Below are 25,659 nucleotides of genomic sequence, written 5' to 3' on the forward strand. Positions count from 1 at the left end.
GGGGGAGGTAGGGGGGGTAGAGGGAGGGGGAAGGGGTTTTTTTTTTTTTTTTTTCTAATGGAAAACTGTATTTTAAAACTTTTCAATAAAAAAAAAAAAATAAGATGTGGGATTCTTTCCCACCCTCCAATACAAAGTAAAAAGAGTGAATGGCTTCTACTTTATTCTCCTTGCTCTGTTCGTAAGCTTCTGGGTGTGCTTTTCTTGGAATTCCAATATTATATCCACCTGCATTCCCAACCTGTATTAACTAAATCCAGGTGCCCTCTCCCCAACAACATGATGGTGTCCCAGGTCTATTAGAAGCCAGTGGTGGTGCTGAATCCCCAGATAACATTTCAGTTTTCGTACCTTCTTAAACTGAAATCCCAACAAGTCTATTACTTATTTTTTATTTATTAAATTTATATGCCACCCGTTTCACCGACAAGGTGACTCATACAAGTCTGAGTAGCTTCTCCAGAAAAAAGACACTTCGTTCATAGATCCATTGTGCAATCTCAAAGCATAATCTTTCCGTCAAACTAAAGAGCCCAAAACAATTATCATTTCATAAGGAGTTGTGTCAAATCTGTGTTTGAAAATTACGCTGTAATGGTGAAGGAATGTTTTCTTTTTTTTTAAAGAAAGCCTTATAGAAATTGAAAAGCTGGTTGAACTGTCTTGATATTGGTGATGTGCAATACATAAAAAGAACAGTATGAACCGGGTGCGGTTCAAGGTCTTGGTGATGGTTTTTAAGCCCTTACACGGCATGGGTCCGGAATACCTCAGGGACCACCTGCTGCCGGCGTCGACTCCCCTCCGCCCTGTGTGTTCCCACAGAGAGGGCCTCCACAGGGTGCCTCCGGTCAGAGAATGCCGGCTGGTGGCCCCCAGGGGGAGGGCCTTCTCTGTGGGCACCCCGGAGCTATGGAACCAACTGCCTGTTGAGCTCCGGATGGCACCGGATCTTCGCTCCTTCCGGCGTGGGTTAAAGACCCATTTATTCGAACAAGCTGGCCTGGCCTGATGGGGGAACCTTGGGGTTTTAATGGGTTTTACATTTTGATTGCTTTAATTGGGCAATTATTTAATCTTTTTTAACTTTTGTATTTCTATTTATATGCCCTGTTCACCGCCCTGAGTCCTTCGGGAGAAGGGCGTTATAAAAATTCAATAAATAATAATAATAATAAATAATAATATATAAAAAGGCATTCTGATTAGCAAACTAGTTAGGTGCGGGCTGGATGGCATAGCAATTAGCTGGCTATGTAGCCAATTTGAAAATCATCCTCAGGGCTCATTAGTGATACCTAATAAAATGAATGAAAGACTGAATGGGTTCAGTCATTGTCCCTGCAACAGTTCAGTGACAAAGAGCTACAGGTAATACCAATAAAGGAGAATATCTGTAGCTCAAGGTTGAATTGTGGGGTTCTTGGTGATCTCTGAGCTTTGTTCTTTTCTTGCAGATGTTTCATTACCAAAGTAGACCACATTATTAGCTTGGCAACCCAGTTTGGCAATGAAACATCTGCAAGAAAACAACCAAGTTCAGAAAGCACCAAGGGCCCCACAGCTAAAGGTAATGCTTATTAAATTGATAACCGACACAAAATGGAATGTTACAGCCATTGTAATTCAATAGGAGAGAGAAATAAAAGTAAAACAAAATGGTCGGTTGGAGAAGTGTGCTGAAAATAATGGAATGAAACTTAACTGGGACAAATGCCAAATTCTTCAGTTCAGGAACCAAAAATCAGATGTTGCAAGATGGGAGATATCAGATTTGGCAATAAACCCTTGTGATAAAGGTCTTAGAATAGTAACCATTTGAAATTGAACTTGTCGATCAGAAGGTCGGCAGTTTGGCGGGTCGAATCCCGAGTGCCGCGTAGCAGAGTGAGCGCCTGTTACTGGTCCCAGCTTCTGCCAACCTAGCAGTTCGAAAGCACGTAAAAATGCAAGTAGAAAAATAGGGACCACTACGGTGGGAAGGTAACAGCGTTCCGTGCGCCTTTGGCGTCTAGTCATGCCAGCCACATGACCACGGAGACGTCCTCGGACAAACGCTGGCTCTTCGGCTTTGAAACGGAGATGAGCACCGGCCCCTAGAGTCGGAAACGACTAGCACACATGTGCGGGGGAACCTTTACCTTTACCTTACCTATGAATATGTAGCTGCAAGAAAAAGGAGCAACAAGAATTATCAGGAGACTAGAAACTAAGTACTATGGAGAGAGATGTCCCAAAGGTGCTTTTTTCCCCCAAGAGGTAAATGGACTGTCCACAAAAAGAACTTTTGGAACAACCATGACCTGGATGACTGAGAATCTTCATAGACATATGAAGAGAAATGGAAGTATGTGGGGAATGTTTAGTTGTGGGAACCAAGAGAAGACTGATTGAACAGTAGAAAATCTTCCAACAATTAGAATAACTCAACAGCAAAACTAATTACCCAGAGAGATGGTGAGCTCCTCTTCATTAGATGTAGTCAAGCAACAGCTATACAATTATCTTTAGGAGATGCACTAATTGGAATTACTGCAACTAAACAGCCTCTTCCACCATTATGATTCTATAATTCTGTGAATGATGACTGATACTTGGTATTAAGGTGCCAAGGAAGGTGGCAAGGAAAGGAAGCAAACAGCAATTTTCATTGCTCTGTTAAGATAATCCATACTTTGCTTTTTCTTGTGTCCAGGTATATTTGATATATTTATTATATAATAAATTCAGCTATCCTGTTCTATCTGCCTTAGGAATCACAGCCTTACTGCAAGCAGACAAGATGGCTGCTTTTGTCCAGCTGTAGTTTTGCCATGGTGTTTTTTTGCCCATGGCTGTGTCCTTCCATTCCCAATCCAGGGTGAGAAATGAGGAAGATTTTGACTTGAAGTCAAACAAACACGAAGGCCACCGTATGGAAAATGGAGGGAGGCTGGAAGTTGATCAGGCCTAGAACTGACCATAATCATTCATTTGGGCACTAGTCTGCAGATGATACCCTCTCATTCCTTGGTTTTTCCCTCCCCTGAAATTAATTGCAAAACTTTCGCAGATGCCAGCAGCACTTGACCAGAACTCTTGGGTTATTGCTTGTCAGACTATTAATGGGTTTGGCTAATCATGACAGTCATTCCGTTTCTCCCTCCTGTGAGTTACTTTCTGTGAAATTTATGCATAGGTTTTGCCAAGATTTGACAACTTTCAGGGCATTAACATAAAATTAGACTTCAGAGCTGAACAATGGGTGGCATTAAGATTACCAGCAGGGGAAACCAATTGAAAAGAATTGATTTCCTTTTTGCTCTTTTAGATTTTCATTTAGCCTTTTAAAATGATCTTGTTGTTTTACTCTTATAAAGATTTCCTGTAGAGAAAGGTAAAAAGAGAGGACCATTTCCCTGGATGCCAGATTCTTTGTATTTGTATAGTGTTGGGGGTGCATGTGTGTGTTGGGGGGCGGGGGGTGGGGGCGGGGGGGCATAATAGTTACTGGCAAAATGCTCGATAGCATCTTAAACAAACTTAACCAAACAACAACTATTCCTGCAAGGCACCAGAGGGAGGGGAATATTTTCTGAGAGACCTATTTTGCTGAGGATGAGCCTGCTTCCTCACAGATTGCTCTCCGAGTGCCATTACAGGACACAACGTGTGTTTGTGTGTTAATAAGCTGGGACATCTGGCAACCAGCTTTTTCCGGATTCATTAACTGACTCCATTTTGATGACCAGAGGCTATGATAGCAGAAGCTGGAAGGCTTCTTGGTCTTCAGAAATGGGGGGGGGGGGTTGACCTAACTTCATTGGCTCAAATGTGGCTTATTCCATTTTGTCTCGCGTTTGACATTATTCATATTTCAATGTGGAAAATTGAAAAAAAAATGACCTGTAAAAGTGCAAAATGTCGGGTACCTCTTTTTCCCCCCCCTTCTGATCGCCAACAAAGAACGACGTTGTTTAATGCTCTACCTTTGTTCAGAGTTGAAGTGGTTCAATTTGCAAGTTAGAAAAGGACTTTGTTCAAATGAGGTTTACAGGTTTTAGACCAGAACACATTAGGTTATTCTTCTCTAAGGCACAATAGTCTGGTTTAATGCATTCCAACAAAGTAGAATTTAACCTAAATTGAAGGTGGGAAATCAAAGCAGCAGCACTGCTTCTGTTGAGCTGCTTGTTTATCCCTTGAGAACATACAGAAAAGTCTCAAAAATGCTCCAGAGAGAATGATTGAGCAAAAGAAATTGGACTTGATGGTACATGTTGAAAGATGAAATGGGCAATGAAGTTTCCGTATGTTCTCCTTCTGCAGTAATTAAGAACTGTCACATACCATTTCATTCTTTAACCTTCCTTGGATGTATTGGCGTGAATGAAGCTTTCCTTAGGAAATATGTTATGGAATTTTGTTGTGCAGAGGTCTCCTTGTGCTACCAAAGAGTTGCACAGACAAGAAAAGGTACTGAGAGCAGCAAGAGTCACACAAGAGTACACTGAGTTGTAAAAGCAAAAAGTAGTTTACTTTTGAGGTGGTGTAAGAACAACAAGAGGGACGCGGTGGCTCAGTGGGTTAGGACGCTGAGCCTGTCGATCAGAAGGTCGGCAGTTTGGCGGGTCAAATCCCGAGTGCCGCGTAACAGAGTGAGCGCCTGTTACTTGTCCCAGCTTCTGCCAACCTAGCAGTTCGAAAGCACGTAAAAATGCAAGTAGAAAAATAGGGACCACTACGGTGGGAAGGTAACAGCGTTCTGTGCGCCTTTGGCGTCCAGTCATGCCGGCCACATGACCACGGAGACGTCCTCGGACAAGCGCTGGCTCTTCGCCTTTGAAACAGAGATGAGCACCGGCCCCTAGAGTCGGAAACGACTAGCACGCATGTGTGGGGGACCCTTTACCTTTACCTTTAAGAACAACAAATGCACAGTCAAAAATCAACAGTCCAGGTCATACACAATAGCAACAGTCCAAGGAGTAATCCAAAATACAAAGTCTTCTTACCGGTCCAGAGGTCAATACACAGGTAACAGAGCAAAAACAGTAACAGTAGAGAGCAGTGAATTCAGAGAGAGAAAGAAGCTACGTTCCTAGCTCCCTCTTATGGCCATGAGAATACGTATACACCCATTGGCCAATTAACTTCTTAAAGTCATAACATTATGGTTAATATATTTTCAACCCAACATTGTAGGCTAACACCATATGCCTAACAGAATATTCACACTCTACCCTTAAGCTGCTCCTGTTCTGTGCTAATGCCAGCTTGACCCCTCTGTGGACAGAGGTGCTTGCACAACGGTTTTCAAGGTATTCAGTTTAGATTGCAAACTACCAGATACTCTTCAAGCTACTCTTGGATAATTATTTCATATAAACTTTTACAATTTAAGATAATTTAATCTAATCTATTATAATTATAAGGCATTTCAATAACTGGATCTTAATGCCTGAAGACCCTGAATCATCAATTTAATTGCCTTAGATCAGGGGTGATGACACCAGCAAGGTGTTTGATGGGAAACTGTTCCAGAGAATAACTACCGTTGCAAAGAAGCACAGATTTCCTGTTCTCCCCTGAATCTCCTGTAGGGAGGGAACTCACATCCTATCTACCTGCGTATGGTTACACAGGAATTATTTCAAGCAGTAGTCCTCCAGGTATCCAGATCCTAACTCACATACGGCTTCAAAACCAACACTTTAAATTATGCCTGGAAGCCTATTGGTAATTAATGTAAAATCTACAGCTCTGGGGTGACATGTGAATAGCAGCTCTTAGCCCCCAACAGGTGGTTTGTTGCATTTTGCAGTTTCTAGAAGTCACAAAAGACAGCCCCATGTGGAGCTCACTTCAACAATCTAAGAGGAAAGTTGCAAGGCCGTAGGTCACGGTGGTTAGGACCTTATTTTCCAGGGAGGATAATAACTAGCACACCAAGTGAAGTTGGGCAAAGCCCCATGTAGCCTACTGCTTCTACCTATCTGTTCAATGGTAGCCATCAGTCTAGGAAGACCACCAAGTGATGGCTCCACTCCTGATGTCAGAAGACATTGACCTAGCCTGGGTTGGAGCTTCATATACATTTTAAACAGAGATGAACTCTGTAGCACTCCACATGAAGCAACCACTGGGTAGACTTCTCCTACCCATCCACCCCAACTGGAACTGCACAGTCAGGAAAGAGTGGATTCACTGTGAAATATTACCTCCAACTCCAACTCTCATAGGTGACCCAAAACATTACTATGATTGATAATACTGAATGTGACAGAGAGGTATAAAAAGGAGATGTAATGGAATAACCTTAAATTTTGAAGTCAACAGACCAGGAATGCCCATCTTACCTTTAGTGCTCTCCTTGAACCTGATTCAGCACCAGCCTATTGTGGGAACTTAATTGTTTAGGTCTTGGTTCTTGCATGTTTGCTACCTAATGTGAAATTCTAGAAAGGGCTGTTATGCTTTGGATATCCAAACTTAAGTTCAGACTGCCAAAATTTAGAGGAAGCATGTTATAGAGAGAATTAGGCTAGAATTGATTTAGAAACTGCAGCTTTATTGGTAAGAACAGGGGAATGGCATTGTCATGGTTGATGGCACAGCTGTGGGAGGTGGCTGTGCTGGTATCTGTAACATGTTGATGTGCAGAGTGCAAAAAAATGAGCCACATTTCTCAGGAGGACCCTGCATATGTTAAATATATTGTTTCATTAAGCTGATCCATTTATCACACAACTGAATGCCAATTAAATTGCACAGGATGGCTCAGGTATTGAGCAGGCAGTTGGTGCCAAACTTCATCACACCTGAGCTTCCTGGCTTCACACACTGAGCCACCACAGGGTGGTAGGCACTAACCCCACACTTAAGGAAACGTTATTGAAACCATTGCTTTTTAAGAGGAAGAGGATGATGATGATGAAGAACAGGCTATTAGCTCAGCTAGATTACTGGTTAACAGTGTCATCATTTCTAAAATTCTGATCAAGATGTCAAGGCTAGCACACAGCTTGTGCCAAATATCTCTGTAGCGTGCAAATTAGATCAGTGTAATTTCATCAGGCTGATCACTAGAGTTATGTAGCGAGCTTTTCACAGCTTCTCCTACAGGCAACCAGCACAGCTGACCTAATATTTTTCATTGTTCATTCAATGTCAAGGTTCAAAAAACACAGCCAGGCTCTCTACACAAAATGTCCATGGCATTAGCATTAGTTCCAGAATCCCATCCTTGGAGCATTCCTCCAGTTTCTACAACAATTATCATTAAAAGTAATAATTGGAACAGCGTTTTAACATGATATATGTTATTTTTTTCCCCCAAGTATTGCTGTGCTGCCTAATCATGGCAAGGGGGCGTTCCTGGGAGGGATGAACCAAGAATGTCAGGAGTTTATGAAAAGAATATATAATCCCAGTAAGTCAAACTGTTTATATGGACATGAAAAATTTTTCATTGCTTTCATAATTAACAAGGTATACCCTTGTTAATTATGAAAGCAATGAAAATAGTATAGGAATAGTATTTGGCTATAAAGTAATTAATGATCAAATAGTAAGAATTATACTTCATGTAATCATTCAATATGATTATCTAAGCTTACTCAAAATATTGATACAGGAAAAGAGGAGGTTGACAAGTTTTATGATCAAGCTTAATTTGAAATTGAAATTGAACATCCATGAAAGATATGTTATTTATGATTGAAGGCTGGAATGCCAAGTCTGGAATTATTAAGGAAGAAAATGTAGCTGGACTGTACAGCCTAGGCAACTGAAATGAAACAGGAAAATGACTGATCAGTTTCTGCCAATCTAATGCTTTCTTCATTGCTAATACAGTCTTCAAACAACTAAAATAGCACCTATTTACACCCATTCACCATATGGAGTTTGCAGTAATCAACTGGAGTATATTATTGGTAGAAGGAGGTTGAAGAGTTCAATTATGTGATCAAACAAAGATAGAAGAAATATATTGAAAGTCTGGGTAATAAAGATGTCAACATCTAAGATACTTTAAGAGCCGTGGTGGCTGTATTCTACCTTATTCCAAAATAGAAAGATCAGTAACAATTGCCAGGGATTAAAGAAACAGGACTGCCATAAGCTTATCTTATCTTATGTTTTCTTCTCTATTCTTGCCATGGTGACACAGTGGTTAGAATGTAGTATTGCAGGCTAACTCTGCCCATTGCAAGGAATTCGATCCTGATTGGCTCAAGGTTGACTCAACCTTCCATCCTTCCAAGGTTGGTAAAATGAGGACCCAGATTGTTGGGAGCAATATGCTGACTCTGTAAAACACTTAGAGAGGGCTGTAAAGCACTGTATACAAGTTTAAGTGCTAAGTGCTAGTTTAAAAGATATTCCCTATTTACCTCTACTGCTAGAACATGAAGTTAGGTCAGCACTCTGGTCCTTACAAAATCAAAGGCTACGGGTACTGGCAGAATGCCTGTGAATATATGGTGAGCAACAGAAGAAGAATCAGCAAAGGTCCTAATCAAGCTATGCCAGAAAAAAAAATAGAAACCAATATAGTAGCTAATAGATTGGGAAAGGTTAATCTACATATCAACAGCAAAGAAAGGAGACTTAACAGAGTATGCAAACTGTTGCACAACATCCTTATTTTCATACACTAGCAAAATAATGCTTAGGATTATCCAGCAACAATGTTCTACATGCCAGATGTTCAAGTTAGCTTTTAAAAAGGCTAAGGAACAAGCGAAATTATTGTTGGTGTAAACGGGATAATTAATAAAGCCAAATACAAAAAAGATTTCAATGTGTATTTCATTGATCATAAAAAGATGTTTGATTGTATTTATCATGTTAAACTGAGGAACGTGTTTAAAAATATAAGAATACAAAAAAAATCTCGTTGTGCTCTCCAGAAATACAGTAGGTAGTTCTTTGGAGAAGTCTAAAATGCTATGAAATGTGGAAGGAAGGAAGGAAGGAAGGAAGGAAGGAAGGAAGGAAGGAAGGAAGGAAGGAAGGAAGGAAGGAAGGAAAGAAAGAAAGAAAGAAAGAAAGAAAGAAAGAAAGAAAGAAAGAAAGAAAGAAAGAAAGAAAGAAAGAAAGAAAGAAAGAAAGAAAGAAAGAAAGAAAGGATGGATGGAGTCAATTACAGCAACTATGGGTACATTATTGGAAGACTTGAAGGATCAGGCTAGAAGGAGATCCTCCTGGAGAAAACGTATCTATGTGGTCATCAAGAGTCAACAGTGACTTAATAGCACACAATCAGTTGATCAATACACCTTCATAGAGAAATCTTTGGCTTCTTAAGAATGAAACTCATAGATCATTACATACCATATCATCCCTACTTCTGCAATTAAATTATCATCCTTACTTCTGCAACTAAATTAAGTATTGACTTTAGATTGCAACATAAGTCTGCATTGGAAGAAAAGATGGGAGAATAACAAGGATTTTTTAAAATAAAATTTTACAGCACTATGTTGTTGTTATCATCCTCCAAAAAGACAAAAACTGAAGGAACTGTTAGCTACAGCTATTCTTGGCCACCAGGATGAATCTACAAAATTATATCATTCTTTCATTCAGTCATTTTGTTCATTCCATTCTTTAAATCACAGTAAATGTATAATCGTATAGCTTAACAATATTTTGGAACATTCACGGATATATGTTCATATATCCCTTTGTTAAGGATTATTTTTATATCAGTAACATTTATTGCATTAATTTCCTTAATTAAGCTTTTATTGCACTTAGGGTAGAATTCAGCTCTTATTCTCCACAAAAGGGATCCATGATTTCATCAGATGCTTCTGCACCTACATCAAGAATGAGGTTAGCACCTAAGGAATTTCTACAGGCATACTGGGCCACAGATGCCAAGCTTCAGGAAAGTTGTGGCAACAGCATCTGGTATCTGAAAGCAGGCATTTGTGCTTATGGAACAAAAATGCCTGTGGGCATATCACAACTCACACTGTTCATCTGATGTTAAGGAGCTCTTGTTCTGCTCACCTTTGAACACATCAGATGGGTATTTTATTTTGCTCTGTCAGAACACATCAAAACAGTGCATAAACAAACAGTGCTGTATCATGAATCTTCTCACATAGTAGCCTTTACTTTTATCAGATAGCTAAGCGGACTCTGATATATGCAGCAAATCATTTAAGGGAAAAATAGGTTAACCTTTCCCCCCCCACACACACACCCCTCAAAAACCACCCAGACAGCAGATGCTGCTTCTAAGTGTGTTACATCTTTGCCATAGATAGTGATAAGGACATGGTCCTTATTGTTGTAACTTTTATCTGTGTGCATGCATGTGTGAGTACGTGTGTGTTTGTGTTATATGTGTATATATAGAAATTAAATTTAACAGGATTTTAATGCTATGCTTCTAGAATACCATGCAAAGATATGTTATTATTTGAAAAGTAAATCCTATCCATGCAAAATCGTTATGGAGCACCAATTCGTAAGCATCATCCTTTCAACCTGTGTAATTTCAGATAAATTTCAGTGGAAGGATTTTTTTTTAATGTTCCAAGATCATATTAAAGCAACTTAAGGTCCTAAGCAAGGTTGGTCTATAGGCTAAGGCCAAATAGGCATCAGCCTAAAAGCACCAAATTTTAGGGGGCACCAAAATTCAAAAGATTTTTGGAAAACACAATTAATAGCAAAAAGCAGTAACGGCACACTCTGTGAGCTAGCCTGTTCGAGAATTAAATACATTTTTGCAGTGGAAATAGGGTGAAAATGTCCGTGAAAAAAAATGGTGCTGAACATTATAAGTAGAAAGCTAAAAAAGTTGAAGAAAACAACATTGAAATTCCAAACAAAATCAAAACCTGATTTAAAGCTGGCCTGGCTCTCAGGACACATTTAGCCCTTAAAAGTCATGAATACAGACCTCCCAATCTTTCCAAACTCAATTTTTAAGTATGTGGGGAGTAATCATATTAATTAAGAACTTTTGGCTGAGCTCCAGTTCACACAATCAGTTGTGTCATAGCCACATGGGATCATGCAGTAAAGAGAAAGCTATTCTTATATTCCTTTCTCTGGAGTGTTGAAGTAATCCCAATCCATTTTCATGTGCTTTTAGGTAAATTATTACAGTGATCTAATTATATGTAAAAGCAACTAAAATGTGTGTCCCAGTTGTATCACCTTTCTGCCAAGAAGTTTCAGGTGTTACAATGTGATCCATCATTTTTTATCTTCCCAACATCCCCACTGAAGTTGGCTAGAAGGATTGGAGGAGCCTGGGTCAAGGTGAGCCAAGAAACCTTACCTTTATCAGGTACAAGTTTGAGCTCCTCTATGGTGTTTGATGCTTTAAGTGCCGGTACTCACACCAGCTCACACTTAACAGGTTATGCCGATCTTGAACACGGAAGAACAGTATGGAAATGCAAGATCCTATATTACATATTTATATATGAAGTGATAGAGGGGCCTGGAATCCATGAAGATCTATAATCAGCTCACAAAAAAAAATAACGCTGGATGCAAAATAAAGATAACTTCTTGGCACAACACAGCTCAGCAAACAGCAGGTGGGAGAGTGTTCTAATAAATTCAGCTCAAATCCAAGGAACTGCTGTAGCCTTGATCAATGTAATGCCCTCTTTTTAATTAATACCATCTGTGGAGCACAGCTAACTAATTAGGCTCTGGGGCATTTGACTGAGATCTAGTAGGCCCCATTTTTGATGAGTGTTGAACTGGCATATCTTTGTCTTACTGGTTATATCAGAAGGTGACGTGAAGGGCAATGAAATGTTCCAGAATACAATATGAGAAAGAAGACAAATGTTTGGAACATATTTCTAATCTGCACCAACTAACCCCCTCCCATCAGTACATGAACAGAGTTCCTAAAGATAGCTCAAGCAATGCTTGATTAAATTACATCTTTTCCTACATTTCCACACTGAACTCTGCTTCTCTGCCTTGTCTCCTCTCATCAAACTATAATCTCTCTGAGATTGGGAATTTGTCCTCACTGCTTGTAATTGGTTTGGTGTCAGGTTTCAGCTTTACAACTCATCTTTCAAAAAAAAATTGTGCCCTTTTTTTTAGGTCTGAAAAAGATTATCAGTAATTGGATTATAATCCAGATTTCCCTTCCCTTGGAAAAAAAGCTACACGAATAAAATGGTACAGTTCACTGTTTCCTACTAATGTTACTAATACAACCCTGCTGATTGGCATACATAACAACAAAATATATGTTGTGTTTTAAAGTAGCAGTGAGAAATCCTGCATCCAATAAGCTGATTTGTTTTGCCCACTATGGTGTTGGCGCCTCCCCTCCTTGGAATTTTATGTGCAAACTCCAAGAATGTTATCTAAACAAAGGGGATGGAAGAAAGACCTGCTGGAGTTCAGAACAGGCTCTTTAACTCTACAAAGGACTCTTTCCTGCAAACAATTTAGACCTGCCCCCCCTAGACCTTCACATGATCACTGGGGCTGACAACAGCAATTTGTCAGCGTTGTAAAACTGAACCATTCTCCTGATCAACAAGCTTGGAGTGATCCTGAAAATGAAATCAGCCAAGCATCCAAAGAAGAAAATACGCAGTTGTGGGTGGCTACATGTCTTTCATCAACATAAATGTGTCTTCTTGTCAGAACTCAAAGGTAAAATAGGCTCCCAAATTACTTTATCAAAGAGCAGCTGGATATAAGAACGAGGGAGAGCAAAAACTGCCCCAGACTTAGAAATGCAGTAAAGGATTTCTGCAGTGTGCTGCAGCTGCCAAAAAAGCCAACACAGTGCTAGGCTGCATTAACAGAGGGATAGAAACGAGATCAAGTGAAGTACTAATACCACTTTACAATGCTTTGGTAAGGCCACACTTGGAATACTGCATCCAGTTTTGGTCACCACGATGTAAAAAAGATGTCGAGACTCTAGAAAGAGTACAGAGAAGAGCAACAAAAATGATTAGGGGGCTGGAGGCTAAAACATATAGGGAACGGTTGCTGGAATTGGGTATGTGTAGTTTAACGAAGAGAAGAGTGAGGGGTGACATGATAGCAGTGTTCCAATATCTCAGGGGCTACCACAAAGAAGAGGGAGCCAAGCTATTCTCCAAAGCACCTGAGAGCAGGACAAGAAGCAATGGATGGAAACTAGTCAAGGAGAGAAGCAACCTAGAGCTAAGGAGAAACTTCCTGACAGTTAGAACAATTAACCAGTGGAACAACCTGCCTCCAGAGGTGGTGAATGCTCCAACACTGGAGGTTTTTAAGAAGAGACTGGACAGCCATTTGCCTGAAATGGTATAAGGTTTCCTGCCTGAGCAGGGGGTTGGACTAGATGACCTCCAAGGTCCCTTCCAACTTATTATTATTATTCATTTTTGTGACACATTGCCTTTGATATTGTTTAATGGTGTTCTGAAACATTTCCATCCCACTTGTGAGAATAAGACAGAAATAGTCCAGCTCAAGATACATAAAAATGGGACATTAGATCACTGCAGCTATATACCCCAGTACCTAATTAAATAGCTGTGTTCTACAGATGGCATTCATTTAGAAGGGGGGGTATTACATAGATCAAGGTTACAAGGTTACAAGAGTGATGAAGACATACAATATCCTAAGATATTGAGATAGTAAGAGAGCCAGTTTGGTCCAGTGGTTAAGCCACTAGGCTAGAAAGAGGGAGACAGTGAATTCTTGAAAGCCAGCTGGGTAACTTTGGGCCAGTCATTTTCTCTCAGCCTAAACCAGAGGTAGGCAACCCCGGCTCTTTTATGACTCATGGACTTCAACTCCCAGAATTCCTGAGCCAGCATGGCTGAAGTCCACGAGTCATAAAAGAGCCGAGGTTGCCTACCCCTGGCCTAAACCATCTCACAGAGTTTTTGTGGGGGAAATAAGAGAAAGGTGTGTTGGATATGTTGACCACCTTTGAGTTATTTGTAAAAATAATAAAGGTGAGATATAAATAAATAATGAGAATTGTTGAACTGATTGGAAACAGTGATTGCAGTACTATCCAATGCAATTTATATGTAAATGGAAGATTGCAAAAAGGAATAACTAGTATCTGCATACAGAACTCCGAATTAGTTCCCTACTTTAAAATTGGGAAAAGAGGTTTTTTTTTAAAAAAAAATGTTATCTCCCTGGAAAGCCAAATGGCTCCTTTCTCATTGGTTTTCAGGAAGATTATTTAAACTTGACACTTACCAGCATCCCTTTGGGGTTGGGATCGTAAAATTTGTCTGAGGTAATTAATAGCCTCATTGTTTAATTACATAGATAACTTCTGGTTTTAATTTTGTAATGTTATCATTTTTTTTACTTGACTTACAGATGGAGAGCATGTATGGTGCTTAAAGTTGCCTGTGATTGCAGCAGTATATAAGCTAAGTAAATAAATTTCAAGATTAGCTAGAAGTCTTCAATGTTAGCTGAAGAAAATGACACACACCTGGGGAACACATCCTGATGGATTTATTAATTTCTTAGCAATAACTTCTAATAATTTGAAACAGTATAAAAGGTCCTGCCATATTTAATTTTAAAATCTGAGTCAGTTCATTAAATAGTTTTCATAGCTAAGTGCTTAAAGATTGTAAGTTAACTCTAGCATTACACTGGATTGAAATCTATGTCCAATCTAACCAAATTATTGATTGGTGGTTATTATTCATATCTTATAAATTTTGATTTATAAATTTTATTAAATTTATATTACATTATTTATATTTTATTTATATTTAATATAAATATACCCCAATTGTAAAGACTTGACATTTGTACATTTGAAATGTGTTATGTGGCATTTTGTCCATGTTGTGAAACTGACCTTTGGTCTGGACCAAACTGGTCCTATGGCTTGTTTTCTAATAAAAATCTATTTTTTGCCACTAAGCATATGACATGAATATGTATTTTCATAAACCAAGTGTGTTTTAACCAAGTATTTTTAATTAACGTGTTACATATTTAGGAATATAACTAAAAGAACTTTAGAAATTCACATTGAAAGTCCATATTAAAAACCCAAAAGGTGTAGTGCAAATATTGCAGAGTTTAAATAAAACATTCAAAATTATTTTAAACTTTTTTTCTCTCCTTCCCTTTCTTTGGATATGTACATATCCTTTTAAATCATAAGAAATTAGACAAGTGTTTTCAGCTTCAGGAGGCATATACTGCTTAAACATTTAGGGTGTGATGTGTCAAAAAAAATTAAAAAAGGAAGTGAAATGTCTTCATGCATTATATAGTAAGAACATGACCTTCCAGAGATACTTACTGCTCAATATTTATTTTAAAGTATTGCTTAACCAGCTTTACTTGCTATTTTAAATATTTCCAAAACAATAGCCTTGCTTTATTTAATTAAAATTATGCCACCCATCTTGCCTAGAGGTGACTCTAGGCAGCTTAGAACCAATGAAAACAAGAAGATAAGATTAAAACATTGAAATCGTAAAATTTAACCCTCAAATTGACTTAAAAATTAACGAAGATGGCAAGCAAGGGATCAAGGTGCATATGGGAAGCAGGTGGAGTCTTACCTCAGTCCTTTAACCACCTCCACTATGACACATCCCCATTGAGGCCCTGGGCCAATTGGCAGAGCCAGGTCTGCAGGCCATTTCAGAAGGCCAAAAGGGTGGGTGTGTATCTCCCCCAAGAAGGCAGAGGGTGGAAGCCATGGCAGAAAAGGTTCTTCTCCTGGACCTTGCCAGCTGAAATTCCTTGACTGGCAGGGTCCTCAGCATTCCACTTCTGCCGGCATGGTTGGAACAGGCCAATCTCATTGGGCTGAGACGATTCCTGATATAATCTAGCTGCCTGCCGTGAAAGGCTTTAAAGGTAAGAACTAACAACTTAAAGTGGACCCGGAAGCAAACCTACGTAGATGTTCTTAACGTACTGCAAAGTTGGTAGAGGTGGGTTTTGACATGTATGTTATATGAAGTAAAAGTGACAAAATAGCACTCTATTTCTCTACAAATACCATGGAAGCAACAAATGGTTTAATGATCTAAAAATATTAATCAGTCTAGGTTACGATTCTCTGCTGTTCCTTTTTTCAGTTATTTCATTTCTGAAAACATAGGATCAGTAACAGTTTCTGTTGAATAAAATTGGTTAGGCCAATACTGGTTGAAGTAGATGGTCCAGTCACTAAGCCATGAAGAGCTTTTTAAGTCAAAAGCAGACCTTAAACTGTACCCAAAAACCAACTGGCAATGCAGGTTCCACTAAAATGGATTATAAACTTTCAACAGGACTGCCCCCGACCTTCGCTCATTTCGCAGGGATTTGAAAACTTGGCTTTTTGAGCTGTCTGGCCCAGACTGAGGGGTTTTAATTATTTATTAATGGGGTTTTAGTTTAAATTCAGGGACTTAATTTAATTTTAGTTTTAATCGATTTTAACTTTGTATGTATGTATTTTTAATTTTTTCCCTGTAAACCGCCCTGAGTCCTACGGGAATAGGGCGGTATACAAGTTTAAATAATAAATAAATAAATAAACAGAAAGAGCTGGGAAGTATGCTAAACACTGTGTTTTGGACCAATGGATTCAGAGCAAAATGTCTATGGAGATGCTCAGTCATCCAGGTCATGGTTGTCCCAAAGGTCCTTTTTCAAAAGGCAACTGGACTTTCTTTGTTTTTCCTTGAAGATATTTCGCTTCTCATCCAAGAAGCTTCAGAGTCAGAGCTGAAGGAACTTCTTGGATGAGAAGCGAAATGTCTTTAAGGAAAAACAAAGAGAGTCCAGTTGCCTTTTGAAAAAAAAAACACTTTTGGGATATATTCGGAGCAGTTTTTAATAACAGTGAATCCTCAATGAGAACCAGTTCGGTCTAGTGAGTAAGACTCCAGGGTAGAAACTGGGAGACTGAGTTCTAGTGCCAATTTAGGCATAAAAGTTGGTTCTGGGCCAGTCACTCTCTCATAGCCCAACCCTTATAGGGTTGTTGTGGGGAAAATAAGAGGAGGAAGGAATATTAGGTATGTTCATCCCCTTGAATTCTTTAGAAAATTTATAATCCTTTATAAAAAAAATAATGAAGGCAGGATAAATATGTATTTATTTAAATTGATATGCAGCCCATCTCGATATCCAGAAAAATAAAAATATATAAATATATTAATAAATAAAATCTGCTTACAACATCCCGCTGCACTGCCTAATTAGCTGTCCAGAATATTACTACCTGTATATCTACGAATCTTGAATTCTGCATTTTGGAGTTGTTCTATTTCCACATTTGAGGTTGTCCCAAGTGTCCATTTCACCATGCTAATTGGATGATTTATATTATATTCACTAATAGTCCTGATTATGGATATCATCCAGCAGAAAGTCTCAGGGACATCTTTCTTGTCTTTCTCTGATGCAGAAAGCTTCCTGTGCCAGATTCCTGTAATCATTCAGAAATCTGAACACTGTGCTTCTTAATTCCTTTAGTGTAGAATGAATTGGAATTGGGGAGAGCAGACCAGTAACAAGGAATTTTCTTTATTAGATGGGTTTTTTTTATTTTGGTCTGTTCCTGGAACCAGCTTGCTCGGTGCACTATGAAAAAGATTCATACAACAAAAACAATTATTGATTCCTTGACTTGGAACAGCAAAGGTTGATTTGTACCTGTTTGATTTAGCCTAGGCTGCCTACTGCGATTGTATGTTTTTAATGGTTTTTAGTGTTGTGGATTTATAGATATAGGATATAATAAACTTAAATAATCATCATATGGTCAATGGAACTAGGGTTTATTGGATTAGTACAATTGTCTGGGTTTACACAACTAAACCATACATTTATTGGTTTTTAACATGAAGTTAGCAGAACACAGTAACATTATAATGTAATGTATTATATAATTTCAGACTCTGGTTGGTCAGGGTTGTTAGTAAACATGGAATTCTTCTGTGCTCACTCCACAGTGGTAGGACCAGGGCTTTTTTTCTCATAGAACGCTCAGAACGGAGTTCTGGCACCTTTTTTGGATGGAACCTTGTAGGGTAGGCAAGGTGGTTTGTATGACATGTGTAAGTTCCGGCACCTTTTTCTTTTACAAAAAAAGCACTGGGTAGGACACTGACCAGTGTTTCACAAACCTGTTAAATTTCAAATCCCAGAATTTTCCACCAAGTATGATCATTGCTGAAAATTGTAGAAGTCCAGACATCTGCAAGTTATTAGAGTTAAGGAAGGCATCCTAATACTAATCTGATTGCTTTTTAATACTGTGTTAGCAACGCTTGGTTAACAGTATGAGCTGACGGCGTTTACATATTGTTGAATAAAGGTTGGATTCACACACCACCCTAAATTAGCCTTCATCAGTCTGGCACCCTCTGGGAGCGTTTATGAATGCACATACTGAGAATTTTATGTCACTTCATTTCAAAAGAAGTGGTTAACAATTCTGCCCTGTTCTGGGTGGCTGTTGTAAGTTAAAGGGGATGGTAAAACCTTACCGCGCAAAGGCTTTCATTCTTAAGGATTGTTCTCTTTCATCTCAAAAGATACCCGGTTGATACCCCGCTTTAGTTTTCATTTTTATAAGCGCTCGCTCCATTTTATTTTCACACCCTTCCCAAATCCTCAACGGGGCCCAAAACATTTTTGACTGGAAACAGCCAAACAGCACGTTACCAACCACCACCAGACTTCTGGGTCCTCTAACCTCTTTTTTTTCCTGAGGCTAAATTCACCCGGACCCGTGGACGCCTTCGGGATAATAACGGGGAGAAATCAATTGCTCACAGACGCTGACTCACGACTTTGGAACTTCAAACGTCGCCCGCGAGAATTTGGAATCCCTACACGCTTTCCGTGGCCTCTGCTCGGGACGTGGGGGTTTTTTTTTGGGGGGGGAGAGGGGAAAAAAAGAGAAAGTCCGTGGGTCGAAGGGAAGCTTTCCCCGGGTGGATTCTCACTCTTACCCAGTGGTCTTCAAACTCGGCCCTTTGATGACTCGTGGACTTCAACTCCCAGAATTCCTCAGCCAGGCATGCTGGCTGAGGAATCCTGGGAGTCGAAGTCCACGAGTCATCAAAGGGCCGAGTTTGAAGACCCCCTGCTACCTGTGGCGTAAACGGGGAGGGAGGGAGGGCGGGCGGGAGAGAAAAAGAGAAGCGCCACGTGTAAGAGTTGGCGCCAGGTACGTCTGGAGAAGGATTTTCCCCTCCAGTTTTTCATCTCCCGCCGTTCCCCAAGACCGCAGACTTTTTCCCGCCCGGCGCCTTCAGGTCAACTCTCCGGGGAAGACCAAGTACGTTTCAACTCTCTCTTTCCCCCCCCTCCTCCCGCTTCCCCCCCCCCCGCCTCGTTGACATCCGCAGAGTCAAGGCAGGCATCGGCTCCAAATTGCGAGCAGCTGTGGCCGCCTCCGGAGTAACTTGGCGCTGTGTTTAAAAGAGAGAGAGAGAGATAGAGAGAGAGAGAGAGAGAAAGGGGTGGGGGTGGGAAGCTTCCCCCCCCCGGAAACTCGTCGGAGTCGGCCGCAAAGCCCACCCCACGACTCGAAGCGGCCGCGGAGTGAGATGGGGTGTGTGTGTGTGTGTGTGTGTGTGTGTGTGTGAGAGAGAGAAGAAAAGGGAGAGGGCAGCTAAAGCGCAGCGTCAGCAATAATAAGTAATGAGAAGCCATCCCGACTTGGGCGTTTAGTGGCTGTAAAAGGGCGGAGGGTGTGTCTCCCCGTCCCTGTCGCCGGGGCTCCGTCTCATCCAGTCTCAGGGAAGCGAAGCAGCCGGAGGCCACCAACTTCTTTTTTTTTCCTCCTCCTCCTCCTCCTCCTCCTCCTCCTCCTCCTTCTTCTTCTTTTCTTTCTGCTTGAATAGTTCACCCCGCCCGTCTTCTTCCCTCCCCAAAGTTAGTAAATGAGGGCTGCCTGGGACAAGCTGAAGATGGGCTTTTCCTCCACCGGGCATGCCCAGCTGCTCTTCTTGCTGAGTTGTTGCCCGACGGCTTGCCGCCCTTACAATCTAGATACTCAGAGCCCCCTGGTCTTCCAAGGGCTCAATGGGACCTTGTTCGGCTATTCGGTGCTGCTGCACAGCTTTGGCACCAGCCGGTGGTGAGTAAAGTGTGTGCGTGTGTGTGTGTGTGTGTATGGGGGGCTTTTCTCTCGAGGCTGCTGGCTTTGTCCCGTGGGACGGAGGCTTTTGTCTCCTCTCTTTCTCTCTCTCTCTTTTATTTTTATTTTTTATTTTAATCCCATTTATATCCCGCCCTTCTCCGAAGACTCAGGGCGGCTTACAATCTAAGCATAAATCAATGTGCTTAGCCCCCCCCACCTTCTTTCTCCCTCCCCCCGCCATTCAGCCCCCCCCCCACACACACACTCCAAGTGCATCTCTTGAGTATGCCTTTGCCTTGGACGGTGACGGTTTTTATTCCCCGGCGGTTTCAAAAGCAGGAGGTGAGACCTTCTGTTCTGAGTCAGGCTAGGCCAAGGGTAGGCAAGCTCGGCTCTTTTATGACTCGTGGACTTCAACTCCCAGAATTCCCGAGTCAGCTGTGCTGACTCGGGAATTCTGGGAGTTGAAGTCCACGAGTCATAAAAGAGCCGAGCTTGCCTACCCTTGGCCTAGCCAAAAAGTGTGCGCTGCCTCCAGATCCGGGAAAGTTTCGTTTCCAGCAGTTGGTGGAGAAGGGTTGGCGTTGCAGCTTTCCCCGACCTTTGTGCCTTCAGATGACTTTAGAATGGCCGTTCCTAGTGATCTGGACCCTTTTGGGAATAATGCAGTGACAATATTGTCTTTTTAGGGCTGAAGAAAGGTGTCCTTGCGGAGGGGTCTTTTTTTGTTCCAAAAACTCACTTTTGCCCTTTTTTAGTCTTTTATCATACCTTTTTATCATACAAATGCACACCGCGTGTGAACAATCTGGAAAGTGGATTGTCTTTTTAAAAATAAATTTACACATACGGTTGGATTTTTAGATATTTTTGTTCAAATATGGATTTTTGTAAAGGCTTTTTTTACTGGGTTTTTGTTCTTGAATTTTCTTTTGCAAAGCGAAGTTATAAATATAAAAATTATTTATCCTTATGAACCTCTTTCTGATTTGCCCCTTTTCCAGATTTGTCCATTATTTGTTCCAAGAAAATATGGTCACCATAGGTTATGGCTACTTCCTCACATCAAATTTGGGTTATGGCTTGTCTGCTTCCTCATGTGCTGCCCCTTCCATACTTACCACAAACTAGCTATTAATGCAGAGAGAGAGAGAGAGAGTCTTCCAATTTTATAAGTGGAAGCATTCATTTCTGTTTCTTTCTTGGTGTGTCTCTGCAAGTCCCAGGCACTGAATGAATGCTTGGTTACTCAAGTCTGGACTGCTTCTCTCTCTCTCTCTCTCTCTCTCTCTCTCTCTCTCTCTCTCTCTGTGTGTGTGTGTGTGTGTTTTAAATCTTTTTCTTTCTTCCTTCAGGCTTATAGCCGGAGCCCCTAAAGCCAACTGGCCCAGTAATAGCTCGGTGGTGAATCCAGGGGCAATATTCAGATGCCAAATTGGAAATAATCCTAAAAGAGATTGTGAGATTCTCCAAGTGGGTGAGTGGAACTGGAAATATGATCTCACCTTGTCGGTTGTCAAATCTTCTAAGCAACAATCGATTAGGCCTGGAGAGGGAAGAGCAAAGGAAGACTTCTTCCTGGCTCAGATTTAATAAGTTTTATTAGGAAAAATGTTGCTAAATGCAAGCATTCAAGCACATAACTTAGCTTCCAGGAAACGGAACCTATGTATAAGCAATTCAGTGTTAGATTATGTCTATCTTCCTCCTGTGCTTTCACTGTAAGGATAAACACTCTTCTCTGTCCTTGGGGATTTTGATTACTAGCCACATCAGTGTGAGAATCATCTCTTGCACTGGTCAACTCCTGATGACCTGAAAATGGAAGTTCTTTGAAATGCTTCAGTCATGATCTGTTGATCAAATATATTAGGTAAACACCTTACAAGAACATTCTGCATCACCTTATTATCACCTGCTCCTTGGTGGAGCAGTGGGCTAATGCCTCCTTAAGTAACACCAGCTGCCTGCAATTAGTGCAGGTTCGCATCCCACCAGGCTCAAGGTTGACTCAGCCTTCCATCCTTCCGAGGTAGGTAAAATGAAGACCCAGATTGTTGGGGGCAATAAGCTGACTTTGTAATAATGCCGCTTGGGGTGTGTGTGAAAGCCCTAACAAGCAGGCATATACATAGAATGAAGGCTACTGCTAAGCTTGTAAGCCGCCCTGAGTCTTCGGAGAAGGGCGGGATATAAATGTAATAAAATAAAATAAATTTCATTGACATTTATATAACAAAGCTACATTTTCTAGTAATTACCTGGTGCCCCACTGTCATGGCTTTCATAAAATGAAATGATAAAAAGTGTAAGGTCAGCATTTAAAAGTTGATTATTTTGGAAGAAAAAGATTTATTAGCTTTATTGGTAGTCCTTCCTTTGGTAAATGTGTAAACATGTGCTCTCTGATGCTTTTAACTTGGGGTTTTTCCCTTTATTTCATTAATGTATCTATTAATATTTATAGAAATATAATATATACTTAGGGACGTGGTGGCTCAGTGAGTTAGGACACTGAGCTTGTCGATCAGAAGGTCGGCAGTTTGGCGGGTGGAATCCTGAGTGTCGCGTAGCAGTGAGCGCCTGTTACTCGTCCCAGCTTCTGCCAACCTAGCAGTTCGAAAGCACGTAAAAATGCAAGTAGAAAAATAGGGACCACTACGATGGGAAGGTAACAGCGTTCCGTGCACCTTTGGCGTCGTGTCATGCCGGCCACGTGACCACGGAGATGTCCTCAGACAAATGCTAGCTCTTCGGCTTTGAAACCGAGATGAGCACTGGCCCCTAGAGTTGGAAACGACTAGCACGCATGTGCAGGGGAACCTTTACCTTTAATATATACTTAAATATGGTTTCCTCAACAAGACATCCAAAGCAACATGTTTTCTTAGTTACAAACTAAATTTGGTAAACTTGCATTCCCAATTGTATATTTTGTCAAAAGTACAGTTCAGTTTCCTTTTACCAAGTGCTTATTTTAAAAACGCACTGAAGTCAGCAAGCAATAAAATTTTTGAATCTGAGTGGACTATTTGGGTATAATACTATTCACAAAGAAAAAAAAGTTTCACAAATTGATATAAATGGCAAATCATTTCTGCATATCTAGGTCTGTAATGGCCTGCACTTCTTTGAACTACACTTTAAAAGTGTAGTTAAAGCACACAAGATGTTGGCTACCAAAAAAATTAAGATTCAAGGCAATTGGCTGATTAAAATCACTTAGCTCTTGACACTGAATGAGTTCTTGAACTTAAAATTGTTCTCTCATATAGTTTCGATTTCTTCTTACAAAGTTTGGAACATTTATTCAGAAGCTTATGAACTCTTTTTAAAGATTTACAGAAATAAGAGTATATGAATTTCAGAGACAAAGTTTTAGTTCTAGCCAGTAAGCAAAAGAAGGAGAATGACCTGTAGAATTTTATAATTATGTTAAATGGAAATTGATTTTCATATCAGTTCCTGAAATGCATTTTACTCAATGAATAGATGCTGGAAGTCAAAGACCTCATGATAAATTGGCATAGGAATGCTCTCAGCACTGAGCATCTGTCTGCCATAATGTGTAGCTTTATGTAAAATGCAGCCATTCAAGGAAAAGGGTCATATTGAGTGTTATATATCCCCTGTAGGCTTTTTTGGGAACACAGTAAAATCTCTGTGTTGATGCATTGAAGGCTAGGTGAAAGATGAGCTGTTTTCTTTAAATCTTCAGGATTCCTGTGGATTGGAACACATATCTGTGCATTACTTCATAGCTGCAACTTCAAATGGAAGTATTTACAGTATCTGTGAAGGAATTGGACCAAAGAAAGTTATTACATTATTTCACTTAGGAAATTATCTTTATATCACTCAATAATGTGCCTCACAAATGACACAGAACCATGATTTACTTGCTGAATAAGTTAGTTTTATTATTTGCAAATTTTTGTGTTGCCTCCCTCATGAATCAGGTTGATTCACGTCATGCTAAATCAAAACAAAAGAAAAAAACTATTATGGCTTAGTACAGGGGTCTTCAAACTTGGCCCTTTTATGACTTGTGGACTTCAACTTCAGCTTTGCTGGCTGAGGAATTCTGGGAGTTGAAGTCCACAAGTCATAAAAGGGCCAGGTTTGAAGACCCCTGGCTTAGTATATTGTGTGAACTGTAGCAGTTCATACAGGAGGTTAATTCACACATGCAATATAGTTTGATTGAATTTGGTTTAATGTGTTCTACTGTAGGTTGCCAACTCTTGTGATTGTAAGTGTATGTTATAGTATAATATACACTATACTGTATAATATAGTATAATATAATAACATAAGTCATTTGTTGACTATAGGAAAGAAGTGATGTATTATTGTTTGTTTAGTTATAGCTTCTTTTCCATAGCAAAGTATGTTCAAACAGTCTGTTAGGTTTATACAGTATAATAAAGCAAAGAGTTTCATGAAGAATTGTCATTTACCTTTGGATAGTAACAATTCCTTTTAAGTCACCAAGATATTGACTAAATAGACCGTCATTGGTTTTCTTAATTTGAAAACAATTATCTCTTAATTGGCAGCCAGTAAATTCATTTAAACATTGAAGTCTTGAATCCAGGTACAGCATAATTAAACCTGAAACTAAACTTCCAAGTCTCTAAGCCTGGAACTAAAAATACAACTTTGAATAAATTGATTTTCACAGCAGGAAAGATGTGCACTTTGCACTTTCAGCAAAGATGCCCTTTCAAATTGGTATGTCATCAGACAGGTCATGGCATTTGAAAAATACTTTCAGAATGAATCACCACAACTGGTAAGATTTATCATTTATTACTCTCTATTTTATAGATTTTATCTTGTGGTTTCTGGCAGTGAATTAAATAAATTGACTGCTTAGAATTTGTTCTCAAGAATGGAATTGGGATTGTCTGTTAAATACAGAAGCAAGTACTTAGAAATTGAGGATAGAATCATTTCCAAAGCAGTTGCACAAAAAAGCTATTGTGATGCTTAACTCGGCATAGACAAGTATAGATCTAAAAATGACTTCCTTCATCTAAGTATGCTCTATATAGATTTGTAGCCATATAGAAGCAAGCAAATTAACTGCAAGGGAGATTTGTTGCCTTTGATTGTGATGGATTTGTCGTAAACTTGATTAGGGCCACTATTAAAAACTTAAGAAACACGAAGAAATGGAATTAGTTTAAAGGCAGATTAGAACTTGTACAATGCTACTCTGGTTCTTTTAGCGGGGGCCGTTGGAACTAGTATACAAACCCTGCTTCCTGTTGCTTTACAGACTAGATTCTCTCCTCTGTTGAAATTCGCCCTTTCTCGTGTTCATAATCATTTATGGAACGTGGTGAACAATTTTAATGTTCTGACTTCTGTTGTCTGATAATTTAGTGTTTTAATCCTGCAATTGTTTTATTCTGTTATTTATGGTATTTTAAGCCACTCAGAGATCCTTGGGTCGAGAGGTGGGCACCATATAAATTTAATGAATAAATAAAATAAAACCTGGAACACCAAGAGGTTTAAGTTGGACCACTGGTTTGTTTGGCTCATTACTTTCAGTAATGACTGGTTAGATCTCT

At 39.9% G+C, this 25,659-nt stretch overlaps 1 protein-coding gene across 1 annotated transcript in view; it reads left to right on the plus strand.

The window, feature by feature from the left end:
* Positions 1–19,756: 19,756 nt before the first annotated feature.
* Positions 19,757–25,659, plus strand: part of ITGA4 (integrin subunit alpha 4) — a 54,249-nt gene continuing 48,346 nt past the window's right edge. The window contains exons 1-2 of the mRNA XM_081318591.1: positions 19,757–20,074; positions 21,433–21,554. Coding sequence (XP_081174717.1) covers positions 19,878–20,074; positions 21,433–21,554 — 319 coding nt within the window. The 5' untranslated portion in view covers positions 19,757–19,877. The remainder of the gene's footprint in view (positions 20,075–21,432; positions 21,555–25,659) is intronic.

This window comes from Vipera berus (assembly GCF_964194415.1).
Source record: "Vipera berus genome assembly, chromosome: 1".
NCBI lineage: Eukaryota > Metazoa > Chordata > Lepidosauria > Squamata > Viperidae > Vipera > Vipera berus.